This window comes from Uloborus diversus, chromosome 7 (assembly GCF_026930045.1).
Source record: "Uloborus diversus isolate 005 chromosome 7, Udiv.v.3.1, whole genome shotgun sequence".
Taxonomy (NCBI): Eukaryota; Metazoa; Arthropoda; class Arachnida; order Araneae; family Uloboridae; genus Uloborus; species Uloborus diversus.
In genome coordinates this window covers 123,681,526-123,696,719 of record NC_072737.1, presented here as the reverse complement: position 1 = coordinate 123,696,719, position 15,194 = coordinate 123,681,526, and the positions used below count along the sequence as shown (strand labels likewise).

The 15,194-nt window shown below is 32.7% G+C and overlaps 1 protein-coding gene across 1 annotated transcript; it reads right to left on the bottom strand.

Annotated features, from left to right (window-relative positions):
• Positions 1 to 212: 212 nt before the first annotated feature.
• On the bottom strand, positions 213 to 13,763 carry LOC129226334 (carotenoid-cleaving dioxygenase, mitochondrial-like; the record flags this gene model as incomplete). Its single annotated transcript, XM_054860936.1, is given in 6 exon segments — positions 213 to 491; positions 4,798 to 4,906; positions 5,800 to 5,906; positions 8,602 to 8,704; positions 11,479 to 11,748; positions 13,546 to 13,763. Coding segments are annotated over 6 exon segments (965 nt in total), but the record flags the coding sequence as incomplete, so codon positions are not given.
• Between the last annotated feature and the right edge of the window lie 1,431 nt (positions 13,764 to 15,194).

Genomic DNA, 15,194 nt, shown 5'->3' with positions numbered 1-15,194 from the left:
TCAAAACAGTGTGTTTTAAGTTCTATCAGTTAAAACGGAAAACGAAAGAAAGTAGGGATTGTTTCTCTCAATTATTACTGACTCTGGCAACGCCAGGTATTTTTGCTTGTTATCTTATAAATAAACAAAACCACATAATAAAAGTAGATCATTCTAATGAAAAAAAAAACCCTCATGCTTTGCGTAGGTATAAGAAATATGCAATTAAGAAGTTCATACAAAATAAATTTTATTCATCATGGCACACATATTATTGGAAAAAATCCTTATAAAAATACAGAAAAATTGCAAACAGTCTTCGATGGAAAGTTAAACATCTAGCAGAATCTTCTGTTAATCTTTTGGTATGAAAACACCATGAAAATCTCCTGGTACAGATGCTTGAGTCATGAAATTAACTCTTCCGATTTCCTGCATAGTTTTGGCATTGATGACTATCATAGAAACCTTCTTCTCATCATCGCGATACAGAAGGGAGGCTAACAAAACACCTGAAAAACAAAATATATCGTGATAACTTTATCTTTGTAATGACTTTGGTATTGAACTAATTGGCCAACAGATGAGCCAAAGCTTGGGTTTTAAACCAAGATCCTTGGTTTTCAATAATGAATTTAAATTTATGAGATTTTGTTTTGAAATTTTTGGGGTTTAGAGCTTTGTTAATGAATTAGTGGCGGCTTTGCCCGTAATAGAAAAATTAAAAGTTCTTTTGGTTTACCTGTATATTTACAAATAATGTATGGTGAATTTTCTCACCAATTGGCTTGTACCCATGTTACGGTTCCGCGTTATGAAAATTTCGTATCTCGCCAATTGGCTTGTGCCCTTGTTACGGTTCCACGTTATGACAATTTCGTAATTTACTCGTCCATCTTATGATAATTTTGTTCTTAAAATTAGAATAAAAAAAGAACCACATCGAATTTTCGAAAAATCGCTTCAAGGTGCACATCCCCATGCTACAAACTAACTTTGTGCCAAATTTCATGAAAATCGGCTGAACGGTCTAGCGCTATGCGCGTCACAGAGATCCTGACAGATAGAGATCCTGACAGACAGAGATTCGGACAGACAGAGATTCGGACAGAGATAGATCCGGACAGAGATAGATCCGGACAGAGATAGATCCGGACAGAGAGATATCTGAACAGAGTGACTTTCAGCTTTATTATTAGTAAAGAAAAGATATCTTTATTAACTATTTTAAAAATTAACATAATATTAGGATTAAAATGATATTGTTTGGCTAATCAATATAGATCGGAGATTTTTTTTCCCTTGCACATAATATGACTATGAAAAATTTGCTTAGAGGAGTAAAAAAAAGAAAAACTAGATTAAATTTCTCTCCTTACGGCGTAAATCCTTTTTGCCTATCTGTTTTGTACTACATGTGCAATTGTATCAAGGCATTTATAATAAAATTTTTAAGAAAATATCCAAAGATATAATTTATGAGACATCATTTTTAGTATTTATTATGATACTAGAAAATTGCCCGTCAAGGTATGACGGGTGAAAATTGCTTCTACATTTGAACTGCCTGTTTGGTGATATTTTGATAGTTGAAAATTTCAATTGTATTGGATTAACCCTAAATTCTAGTAGATAGCGTTGATTGTCGACCACTTTTTCGTTTTTTCATTCTCCTAAAACTAGTCTTAAAAGTAAAACAGTTAAATTACCGAGTCCAGTTTAGCCTTGTCAAAATAAAGCATTTCCCTGCATGTTAAACTGCATGCCAAATCATGATATGGAGCGAGCTTCATTGTTAGTGACTTCAGAGGGTTACTCGATCAGTGAATTGGCTTATATATATATGAGGATTTTTTTTAAAATCATTTTTAGATTAATAATCGACCAACTACAATAGTAGCAATAACAAGAAAATGAATAAACTTTAAGAATTTTTAGTTACTTGATCTTAGGGATTTTAGGAGTTTAATCTTGGGTTTTGAGAAAAATCCCACTATTAAATTAATGTTGACCCCTTATCTCAATTGGCCAAGACGAAATCTAGTTATGATTAGAGAACATTAATGAACCAGTTACGGTCTATAAAGTTCGTATTTCAAAAACGTATTGCATGCACTTGTTTAGGCAAAACAGGAAAATACTCTTTCATTGCGAAAAGGTGTTGAGTTAACAAGCAATAAGCAGCAATCACAATCTTACAAAAAAAAAAAAAAAAAAAAACTTTGCATTGGAAAAAAAATCTTTTTATCTCTGTAACAGGCAGATTTTTTTTTTTTTTTGCTTTTTGTGCTAAAATATTGTTAATTTACTCATTACTCGCTTCTGCATAATATTTTACTTCAGATAGCGTTATTTTGGGACGTACTAAAATTTAATGAACAACTGTTTAAACTTTTTTAACTTGGTAAACGAATTACTGCATACGTAATTTGCAGTATGTTTAATTTTCAGTAGCAGAGAAGTGATCTGAACGCATCACTCCCAGCAGTCATTTTTGCAGCCGTCTGCAAAGCAAACCAAAAACTTAAAAATAGTCTTCAAGGTAAACCATTACCAGCTTAATTCTGAAATTTTAAATTCAACAAAGAAAGCGATTCAATAAAAAATAAATAAATAAATAAACGTTTTTTATGTCGAGATTCAGAAATAGTCTGCAGACCTACTCTAGGATCTGCGACGGGCAAGGTAGAGTCTCACTGTTACCGGGATATAATATACCATATATTTTAACTATAAATAACACAGTAGTGTCGTTACGGGGGGGGGAGGTGTTATCTGTCTGGAGGAGTGACATCCAAAGTGCGATTGTAAGTTTTTGAGAAATATGAAGCAAAAAGCATTTTTAAGGCTACAAATTTGAATATTTTCCATGGGGAGGAGGGACTCCTGGATCCCTAAGTTTTCCAACCCACATCATAGAGTTAACCCTATGCATATGATTAGGTTCATATTGTCAATATTTAGACCTAGTAGTGATTCCTCTTATACCAAAAAAAAAAGAAACTCATTATCTTTCCCTGTGTTTGAGTAAGTTTGAAATAATTAAGGGACCATCAACTCATACATCCCCCAACTTTTTTGATCTCTCGACGGCCTGCACACATGCATCTAATGCAAGTTATATAAAAAGCGTTCATATATTTTAATGGTCTTTTCTACATTATCCCACTTAAAATTTAGTTATAACACACATGAAATTGTTTCTGAAAACTGTATAAATTTCATGTTTACATAGAACGTTAAAACCCCTATTTTGGCGTTTGTTGGGGGGGGGGGGGGTACACCACAAATTACCGCCCCGGGTGTCACCCGTCACCCCTGTGATAGGTACGCCACTGCCTAATATCAATCTAAAATTAGAAGGGAAAAAAAGTGAAATAGACATTATTTAGAAACCTGCACCCTTTCACAACATACACAAAATCATTCATGACTGAATCGTGTCGAAAACAATACCAATGGACTTATTAACTACATCGCTACTACGTTCGAAACTAATGTGATATGTTGCGCACCATTAATAGAATCAAAAACTTATAATTAATAGTTTGTTTAAAGATGGCGACAAACTGAATTCTCTCTTACATTTTATGATTGGGAGAATGGATAAAAAAATTACTTTCGAGAACTAAATTTTCAATTGGATATTGTTCCCTTGAATATTTAATTTATTGCTTTCGAGATAAAAACTTTGAACAGATCCAAATTAGATTGTGTAAAAAAAAGTAACTTAGTTATAGAATACAAGCACACTACTTCTTATGAAACTATTTAACAAAAACAAATCATTTTGCGGAAAAGAAATCTATAACTTTTATAATTTTGTGATAAAAATTCTAGAAAACTCCTTATTAGATTTTGCATAAGAATGACTTTAAATTAAAGAAGACGAATGCTATTTTAAAAAGAACATTTAAAAGTAGACACATTCAAGAAAAGTACAAAATAACAGCTGCATAATGAAACTAATAATAATGGATAATTTAATTAGCAAGTGAATTTTTAGGTATTAGTGTATTCGCACGCGCAATTGTTTTATGTAAAAAAAAGCATTCGATACAGTCCAGAAAGCAGTCTACTTGTTTTTTTTTCCCCCCTTTTTTTGCAAAGCTTTCTGCAACCCTATAAACCAATCGCATTCAAAAGAAAACTATAACAATGAAACTTAAATTTGATTTTTTTGAATCGTTTTAATTAAATAGTACAGAAATTTCATTGTAGAGAGTTCAAAGCTTTGAATACTACTTTTTACAAGAACACCACGTTTGAACCAGAGCACCGGAACACCACGTCTTTCTTTCTGTTTGTGTACCTTTGACTTGCTTATATCACATATAGTATCTTTCAAAATATACGAAGAATTACATCCGTTTTTTTCATCGGGGGTGTTAGTTTTTTGCGAAATGAAACATTTTTCTCAAGATTTAACACCTTAGTGTCCTCTTAAGTAGGATAGATTTCACCACAATTTTTTCTTGCAATATATTTATTTTTGAAATTAAATGTTACTTACAGTACAGTTATAAATTTGTACTTTGCCAAATTAAATAGACTTGGCAAAATAAGAAAAAATAATGAAAACACCCATTTTTAAGATGCAAAAAGGGTAGTTACTCGTATTTCAAAGGTGTTTAACAAGTATGCAGATGAACATTGCGAATAAAATCGATTTTAAAATGATTCTTTTTTACATAGGAGACACATTAGACAATATTAAACTAATAATTAACTGCAAAATATTGTTCTCCTAAATATGTTTAAATCTTTTCTGAACTTTAAAGGCAGAACTCGAAATTAAATTTAGTGCACAAAACATACCAGAATCTTCATCAGTTGCTCCAGGTTCTTCCAAAAACACTGGTTCCGAAGGAAGTGCTCCCTCCTCCGACCAAGAAATTGTTTCTTTCTTCTCAGTATCAACTTTTATCTGAAATTTTTTATTATGTATAAAGCATCAGGTATATTTTATTTTAAGGTTCAAAACAGTCTTTGGCAGTTGGCGGTAGCTTAAAACAAATTTACAATAAGCAGTGGAAACGTATTCTATTTTATCCTTCTAAATTGAAAAAGTCTCAACGAAATTGGTCAACCAATGACCTTGAATTATTTGTAATTTTCTTATCGATAAAGAAATAAGAGATTTTTTTTTCTTTTTGGTTTTTGAAACACATTTACAAGAAAAAATGAAGTAAACATAGAACAAGAATTGACCAACCCCCCCTCCCCCCATAAATCGAATTCATTTTTTATTTTAATATTTTTTGAAAGCAGCTGCATCAAAATTAACCGCAAAATATCTAGTTGCTTCTAGTTATTTACAAATATTTCATACATTGCTTTCGATTTTCTGAATTATGAAATGTTTTGTATAAACTTGGATTAGTGAGACAAAAAAAAAAAAAAAACATAATTTTGAGCGTTAAGGGGTTGTCCACAAATGTCACGCTTTGTGGCGGGAGGAGGGTTGTAAAATTTTGATAGCTTTTGACAAGGGGAAGGGAGGAGGTAGCAAGAAGCATGAGATGATTATCACACATTTTTTTTAATATAATGATATGTTTATAAAAACAGCGTGATACGTGACAAGGGCAGGGGAGAAAGTATGGTGAAATGTGACATTTCTTGACAAAGGAGCGAGGGGTCCACTTTGTTCAAAAGACGTGCGACATAAAATTGTAAACAGCCCCTAAAAGTTCAATATTGTCTGAGATTGCTTCATTTTATAGTTGTAAACGGTCTATTTCAAGCAATTTAAAATACAATATTTCACATTACTACTTTCCAACTCATTTATAATACGTTTATAGTAAAGCATCTTACCAGATTTGTATCTGCTAACGTCTCCTGTTTAGCCATAGCATAAAAATACCTGTACTTCTTTCCATTTCTTTTGTAATTGATTCGCGGCAGCTCATGAAACCAAGGGTCTGATAAAAGCAAATGAAAATGAGAATCATTATTTTTTTTAAATCAATAATTGAAATACAGGGTGTCCTGAAATAGACTGACTGTTTTCAAAAATTTACAGCAGGAAAACGGTTAATGGCAAAAAAAAAAGGAAAAAAAAAACAATTTCCTGCAGACAATTTATGTTGTGGGCCGTAAATTTTTTCTCCCAGAGTTCAAAAGTTTAGTTAAAAATATTTCAATAGATGGCGTTGCGGATAAGAAGCCTGCATACTTGCAAGTCAAATAAGAACAATTGAAATTCACCGATTTTTCCTCCGATTGCAACATGTGGCTGCTGCAGACGGTACACATTGGGAAAATATTGATGTGTAATTTTGTTCATTAAAACATTTTCCGAAAAAATATGATGTAATTTTGTACATGTCTTTGATTTTCTAGCTTTCTGTCTGTAGCGCCATCTACTGAAAATTTTTGAACTAAAACTTGGAACTCAGGGGGGGGACCCACTACAAGCATTTAAGACCCACTACAAGCATTATTCGCAAAAAAAAAAAAAAAAAAAAAAAATTTGATCATTAGCCGTTTTCCTGTTATACATTTTTGAAAACAGTCGTCTACTTCAGGACACCTTGTAGCATTCAAATATAATCATGCTAATAATGTAAATACAGCAGACCCTCGTTTTACGCAGGATTACGTTCCGCGAAAATGCCGCGTAAATCAAAACCGCGTAAATTGAGACCTAATAATGGTGTTAAAATGGGGATTTGGTTTCGTAGATAACAAAATACTTCATTCTAGTGATGACTAATTGTATTGGTTAAATTTGTACTTACATCGACTTTTATGCACAACATGTATAAATAAACCATAAATTAATTTCGTGTTGTTTATAAAGATGAGGAGCTGGCTATGATAGTCTTTTTGCAGTCATTAAGATTTTTTTTCTGTAATTCTTTGCAGAGCATTAAGGTATCCATGATCACTTGTGTCATTTTCATGATTCACTAAAAAAATCAGAAAAATCATTTCTATTGTCTAGGAATGGCTCAAAACTTTCAATGTGAGCGTTTTTGTTTGTGCGTCACAAACGTCGGCGTGGGTTTTGACTTCCTTTGTCTCTCCTAAAAGCTCTTCTTCCTGTTCACAGTTCTGAACTGTGTGAGTTTAATAACTTTACTTCTGGAAAGAGCTCTAGTACCAATCGCATAAAATGTCTCCAGTACACCAAGTTCACTTATTAGCACTCCAAAATGCAGTTGATTACGCGCAATCTGCTATCTTTAGGAGTTTGGATTTTGAAAGAGGGGAAAATTTTATCTGTTTGCATCCGCGTAAGAACGAAACTCATCCATCAAATAAAATAAAGGTGTCAAATCTTAAACCAAGTATAAATCGAAACCGCGTAAAATAAACATATGTAAAAAGAGGGTTTATTGTATCCACAATAAGAATGATAAGGGCAGCATCAAAAACTATGAATATTAAGATAACCGACTGCACTAAAATCTGCATTTTCGATGGACTTTTCGTTTTTTTTTTTATGATTTTGCTTTTTAGTTTGACTCATTAATTTTTCAAAATTGCGTCTTAGCTTTTACTTTACGAAAATCATAACAGGAGTTTTAGCTGTGTCACTACAGAGTTACAAACCAAGCTCCAGACTGGAAGTTGCATTTAAATGCTTTTTCTAAAGAATGATATTTTTGAAGAAAGCTGTCTACTGTAACAGTGATATCTCAAAACGTTATGCAAGTATTGATGTGAAATTTTCTGATATTCTTCTGTAATATGCCTGCTGTTTTCCTGTAAAACCTAATCTGAATTTTAAAATTGAGTAATATTTTTTGTGCATAATTTATAAAAAAAAAGTTTTTTTTTTTTTTTTTTTTTTTTTTAATTCCAGTATAGGAACGTTGTTCAGCTGTATTTCAGAGCTATTTTGAAAAACAATAAATCTTTTACAGCAAAACACACATAGGGTAATGGCACCAGTAACAGACAAAGGGCCAGTTACGGACAGTCATAAGTTTGGATTTAAATAATAAGAATTTTTGGTGTGTAAAACTGATGTTGCTGTGGCCCATGAATACGGTGCAACCATCTAGTGCTGTCAGAGTGAATTTTATGAGCCAGTTGGTATTTACAAGGCAGTGGTGGAAGGTTATGAACAGCGACCACAAGGTCAGTTGGTGTTTCATGTTCATTTGAACTTAATAAGGCTTTAGATCTAAAAATAAAGAACTTTTGCACATTTTGAAGAGAAAAGGGGGATTTTGTCCATTACTCATCTTTTCCTCATCCTATCTGTTACTGGATATTATCAGATTTATCGGTGTCTGTTACTGGGGGGTCAGACCTTTTTTCAAAATTGGGCAAATAAAAAGAGAATTAACTAATTCAGAGGATCCAAAAGCAGCCAAACGTTAAAGAAGATGTTGTTGCATAAGAGAAAAATATTTTTAAAAGTCTAAATGGATTAAGAGGCTCAGAAAATTGAGTTAACATTAAAGCGATGTCTTAAGCATTTCAGTTACTGGTGCCGTTACCCTTAAGTGTTAACAAAATGTATTCCAACAAGGATTTGTGTAATTAGAGCCAAATTTTTGGCCATAGTTGTTATGTAAGACACGTTTCTTAGCTTCTTTTCTTCAAAATTTTCCAGTTTAAAAAAATGTATTTTAAAAGCTTGTATTTTTGAAATAACCGCACCTGATCCGGTTAAAATTTCATGAGTCAGCAAAATCTTGCCATCTGCTTGATATCGCGCAGTAGCAGAGCAGTTAGGAAGTGTGACAAGATTCTTCCCTTCTTCCTGAAAAGTAAATTTCTGCTTAAAACAAATAAAATAACTAAGTATTTACAAGTAAAAATAGTTTTTTATGCGAATGCATCTGTAAAATGAGTAATGACAATTAAGAAATAAAAAGAAACTTTTGAAGTGCAATTACAATTTCAATGGGGTTCTTTTGGATTATTAAGTTAAAAAATTAGATCCAAGACCTAAGAAATAGCTCTTACTACTATAACAGTGAAATCCAGTTTAAACGAATGCCATGAAAGCAAAATATTCGTTTCAACGAAATACATTTACTAGATTCGTTCTAGTAAAAGATCACTGTAAACATAATTTTATCCTATAATGACTAAACTCAAATTAATGTCACAGCAATTTCAATTTTTAATGTACAAAATATATTGTTCATCTAAAAGCTTCAAATTTAGACATAGTTACATGTCTCAGATTAAAGTTATAACTATAAGCCTCCCATGAAAAATGACAATAAAATAAGCAGTTTATAGTATCAACCAAAAAGCGGCCAATTTTATGAAGCGATTTTATTTTTAAATGTTTTTTTTTTCAATTTGTATAAATATAGATCGGAATAAAAATGTAAAATACAGTCGAGCCCGCTTAATGGAATATGAAATTTGCCAGGGAAAATTATTCTAATAAGCGGGATATTCCATTATCCGGGATAAAAATAACTCACATCAACGGTGTAGTACATTGAAATTTTATTACATTAAGCGGGATATTCTATTATCCGATATTCCATTAAGCGGGCTCGACTGTATATACAATATAAAGCAAAACATAACATATAAAATAACATTGTGTAATACTGCCTATATTTGACCACTGCATAAAATGGACCTCAGGCATAAAACAATCACAAAGCTCTGTGCTACCTTTTATCAGCAGAAAAGGTAAGCTTTAGGTATGCAAGCTACGAAGATGAAGTTTCATCAGTGTTCGAATTGCACTGCTTGTGTTACAACGTAATTTATTTTGAAGACTGCTAAAATCTCATTTAGAGTACTTTCAGCCAGTCACATAGTACAAAGCTTTTTAAACTGAAGTAAATTCCATAATAGAGGGTATTTAATATGCATTGCAATATTATTGGTTTTCAAAATTCAAAAGTCATTTTTGGGACCCTTTAAGAAGCATGTGGTTAAAAAATAAAACAATAACTGTGTGCTGAAAATAAACAAACAATAACAGCGTTAAAGAATCACAAAAATTACATTTTTTTCCCATTCACGTGCGCAATCATTTGCATTTTGTTTACTTCATTAATGTTATTATTTTTTAAGTAAGCTACATGCTTAAATGAAAATGTTATTATCTAAGTATGAAGTATTTGTTTATTCATATGAAGCAGTGAAAAGCAAAAGGGATGTAAATGATAGGATTCATATTATCTAAGTAAGCTACATACTAAGATGATGACGTTGTTATTATCTAAGTAAGCTATATAATTAGATGATAACGTTGGTATTATCTGAGCATGTAGTATGTGTTTATTCATATGAGGCAGTTGAAAGCAAAGGGATGTAAATAATAGAATTGATATTATCTAAGTAAGCTACATACTAAGATGATAACGTTGTTATTATCTAAGTACGTAGTAATTTTTTATTCACATGAGACAGTGAAAAGCAAAGGAATGTTAATGATGGGATAGTTATTATCTACGTAAGCTACACAATTAGATGATAACGTTGGTATTACCTGAGCATGTAGTATTTGTTTGTTCATTCATATGAGGCAGTTAAAAGCAAAGGGATGTAAATGGGCTTATTTACGTTTTGAGAAATACGTGAGAAAAGTTTCGAAAAATATGTAGGCTTTCACTGAAAAGTTGCTCCAAATTATGCCAAACAGCACCTCTTAAATCTATTAGCACCATCTCTTACTCCAAAACAGAAAGCGTGTCTTCTACCGTTTGAACTAGGTATCTCAAAATTTTCAACTTAGGTACTTATATCCCCTGGCTTATTTGGATGCTCCATATACGAGTACAGTCGAACTCGCTTAGAGCGGGGGGGGGGGGGGGGGACCACGATATTAATACAAATACAAATACAAAAGTGACGACCAGCAACAGGCTCTGGGCCCAGCTAGACTGGTCCTAGTCAATTTACCTGAGATTTAAATAGCTTAAAACAATGACCCCTTGTCCTGTTTTTAGTGCTAAACTTCAATCCCGTAACATCTTTCATTTTAATAAATTTAAACAACTGAATCATGTCCCCTCGGTCTCTTCTTTGCTCAAGACTGTACATTTTTAGCCTTCATATTTCCTCGTTGTAACCGAGTGGTCGTAAAAAACGAGTTCGAGAAAAAATCATAAAAATTCATCAAGAAGCTTTTTTTTTCCCTTCCTTTACTGTACAGCACCAAGGAAATTAGTTACTTTGCTTTGAACTGTGAGAATGTCTCTCCTGTTACTGTTCTTGAAGGATACACATATATACACAACACATGTATAATTTTTGAATGTTTCTCTACTCTACAAATTTAAAAAAAAAAAATGTCAACTCTTTTTTTCAGGATTTATGATTTGTTACTAACTTTATTTGACTTTGAAATGTTAGATGAGCTGGAAGTCAATTGAAAATTTATGAATCGCAAAAATATTGCTCGCTTTAAGCGGTGTTTGCTCGTTAAAAGCGAGTTATGCTCCCATAGACTTAACATTGTTCTAACCAAGTATTTCCGATTTCCTTGCTAAATCCGGGTTCTCGTTAAATCAGGGCTCGCTATACGCGAGTTCGAATGTACATGTTCTCGCCACTTACCTTCTCTCCTTCGGGTATGGACAGAGGCAATACATAACGATGGGCTTCGGCTTTCAGAGGAATAGCATTCTTATTTTTCAAATACATCTCCTCTAAAGCTTTGATGTAACCACATTTTATCACAGCACCGTCTTTGTAAGCACTGATGTCGACGATTAATTGGTTGTCTTCTTCATATGCATTGATGTGATGAAAAGTAAAGAATCCCTTAGAAACGAATACAGTATCCAATAGTTTACCATCTGAGCGTCTGACAACGTGAAATCGGGTCTGAAAGATAAGTACAAATGCAGTTAAAATTTTCAGCTTTTTGCTTAAACAAAGAGAGTTTAAGAAGCATTTATTAGAAATAGTGCATATTAGAGCCTTAAGTTGATTGTTGGGACTCTTTCTGTTTTTAAGACACATCCCCATGAGTTAGGGGCCGCTAATGTGTCACAGCGTGACACTAGTGACACATGTGACTGTGACCATGGTGACTCGCCCTTTAACTTTGCCGTCACACGCTGGGCTATCACTGCTTTTCTGGGTTGGTGAGCATTGTGACACGCAGGGACGCTCCTATAACGTTGACGTGCCATGCTGGGCTATGCTATTGTGACTCACAGTGACGTCCCTGTAACATGGTCGTGACATGCTGGGCTTTCAAGGTGTTCTAAAATAGTTCGGAAAATGTAGCGTGCATCATAAGGATTTTCTTTTCTCTTCTAAAACTAGATTCTGTTCTTTTTTATTCCAATTTTAAGAAACCTTTTTCGCATAAATTTTCTGATGTCAAGACAAACATAATCTTGTAAATTTCCATTTTTTAAATTTAAGTACTGTAAAAACACGTATTTTCGCAAAAATGAAGATATCGGCGATTTCGCGAGTAGAAAATTTCGCAAATTTAATACGAACAGAACTGAAAAAAGTAATTGTATACATAAAATAAAACTACTTCGCGAAGCTTAAATTTTCGCTATTACGACTGGCTCACGAAAATGAGAACTTTTACGGTAACTTAAAGACATTGCAGGATTTTAGGCAACAGTTCTGTTGTCAAATCGAAAAGCACGACGCTGATTTTAACGTGGTAAATCGAAGTTCAACGGTTTACAAATATTTTAATAAAGTAGATGTGTACATTTAAACTTTATTTTGTGGCTCTATTACGCATTGCTTTAGCATCCCGAGCAGGAGGTCTAGTAGCTCAAATCGTAAGAGCTTCTTACTAATAACGCGAAGGGATTGATCCTTCCATGTCAGAAAATGAATGAAGTTTTTGAATGACAATTTTCCTCAGCAGAATCATGATTCAACTATCCATGAATATATAGTACCTATTAACTCATTGGGGGACAGGACTTTAAACCACAGTTGTGTTGTTGCATTGAAACCAAAGATAATCCTGCATTTTAACGCGGAAAGTCGCAGTATAATTTTCTCTCAAAATTTTTTTTTTTTTTTTTTTTTTTTGAGCACGCCATAATTTTCTAGATACTTCATCCAACTCCAAACTGCATCATTTTAAATATGTTTTTTCCCGCGAAAAATAAACCATTAAGTCCCAGTGTTGCTGTTTTTCAAAAAAAAAAAAAAAAAAAACGTTTTAAAACATTAAGATTTTGAATTCCTTTCGTCGAGGGCGAACGCTTTACATTGGTCAGCTAGTTCACTCGTACTAATAATAATTACAATACTAGTAATAACTACAATAATACGCAAATTATTATAGTACGCTCAAAACATTTATTGATGTTATGTTTACTCTGATTTGCTTTTGCAGTAAAAACTAGTAGTGTAATACTTCCAACTTGCAAAATTTTCTAGCAAATTATGAAATTTTAATTGATGTGTCACTGCTGAATATACCGCTTATATGTTACCACGCATCTCAGTTATTTAAAATAACTTTCTGCAAGCTTTATGACAACAAAGAACATTAAATTTAGAGTTTAAACGAATAACTTGTGTGATTTTTTGAAATGTTTAGGGACTTGCCACTTCTGTTGTCGGGACACCGATATATTACCATTTTTTTCTTTCTAGTCTTTCGGAAATTCAGGAAATCAGTTTTCTACGCACCTGGGCATTGTCATCCCATGACATTGATTCGGCAAAAGTTGCAGCAGAGAATCTAGACCAAGCAAGCTTGCTTACTGAAATATGCATGGGTTGCTCTACAAAAATAAAGTAATTATCGCTCATGCCAAAACTATGATGATAACTAATTTTCCAAGGTTCGGATGCGGGTATTTTGCAGACAACAGAAGAGTTTTCAAAGGTGTTCTTGACATTTTCATCTATTGGAAAAAGAGACAAGTTTAGAATAATTTACATGTATGAAAATGATACGTTGCAAAAAAGTTATTAAAATTTCAAGCAACATCTTCAAAGAAAGTATTTACTACATACAGAACCTAGTAAAATGCGCTACAAGCAATTTTTTTTTAAATTTTATTCTTTCAAATTGAGTCACGGGAAATGTATCATCTTAATACACTGGCCGCCGCACAGTGGTTCAAGGGCGGAAAAATAGCCATTTTTAAGTTTTAAGATAAAAAAATTTCATCCCATAATTACTTAGCCCTTGAGTTGTAGTAACTTACTCGATAAGAGGTTTTTGAAAAAAAAAATTCGTTTTTGCAAAAATAAGCCGAGATTGTTAAACAATTATATTTCTGCTTTTTTCGGACGTATGCCTTATACTTCAGTTTTAGTTCATTTATTCAATAAGGAGGACTAAAATTTAATAAAAGTCATTTCTGATTGGTTTTTCACACTTTTAGGATGCATATTACATTGTAGTTAAAAATTAAAAATTCATCAAAATTGAAAACTACCTGAAATAAAAAAACATACTTTTCACCAACCACAATACTTTTCATTATATTTTTTCTTAAAAATATAATGAAAAGTATTGTGGAGTATACTTTTATGGCGGTTTCCGGTGGGCTAAAATTTACATACATCAGTAGTTTAATCCTTCCTGTAAATGAACAACAACATTTTAGCTGCGACCACCTGCGACTGCATTCGTGGCAGATGTTTTTGTTTGATCTTCGCTATTTACGAATACCAATATAGTAAGTTAGAAAATAACTCGTAACGGTATGACGGGGATAAATTGCTTTTTTATCAAAGAAATTGGTCAACAAGTTTGACATGCTCTAGACTAATATACGTCAAAGTTTCATTACTTTGCAGGAGAGCCTAAAAACGTTAGTTTACTGTTTCCAAAAGTTGGGGCTTTTGAAACATTCATCAATAAATATAGAGGATTTTTTAAAAACAGATTTATGTTGTTATGGCTTAATGCGGAGCATTATTCTACATGCAATGCAGTAGTAACCTGAAAATAACCATTTTCGGACCCTTTTGGCTTTAAAGAAGATACATGAGAAAGAAATTTTTAAAACTCACGCAGAATTATATATAAAAAGTTAAATAACCATTCTGTTCATTAAACAATGAAATTGGAAAATCATTAAACGTTTGAAATTTCTGATTTCCTTTTCGAAATCATTCTAGTATAAAGCTGTTCTCAGTTTGTCAACATTGCCAGAAAATATTCTTGGAGGGTATCAATTGCAATAAATAAACCTTGCGTGTGGCATACGACTGATTTAATTTATATTTTTCACTAAAAACAGAAATGAATTTGAACTACAAATAAAACCCCGATTTCACGTTTCTCAGAGGCCGGAATCAAACATTAAATATGGGAAAACGTC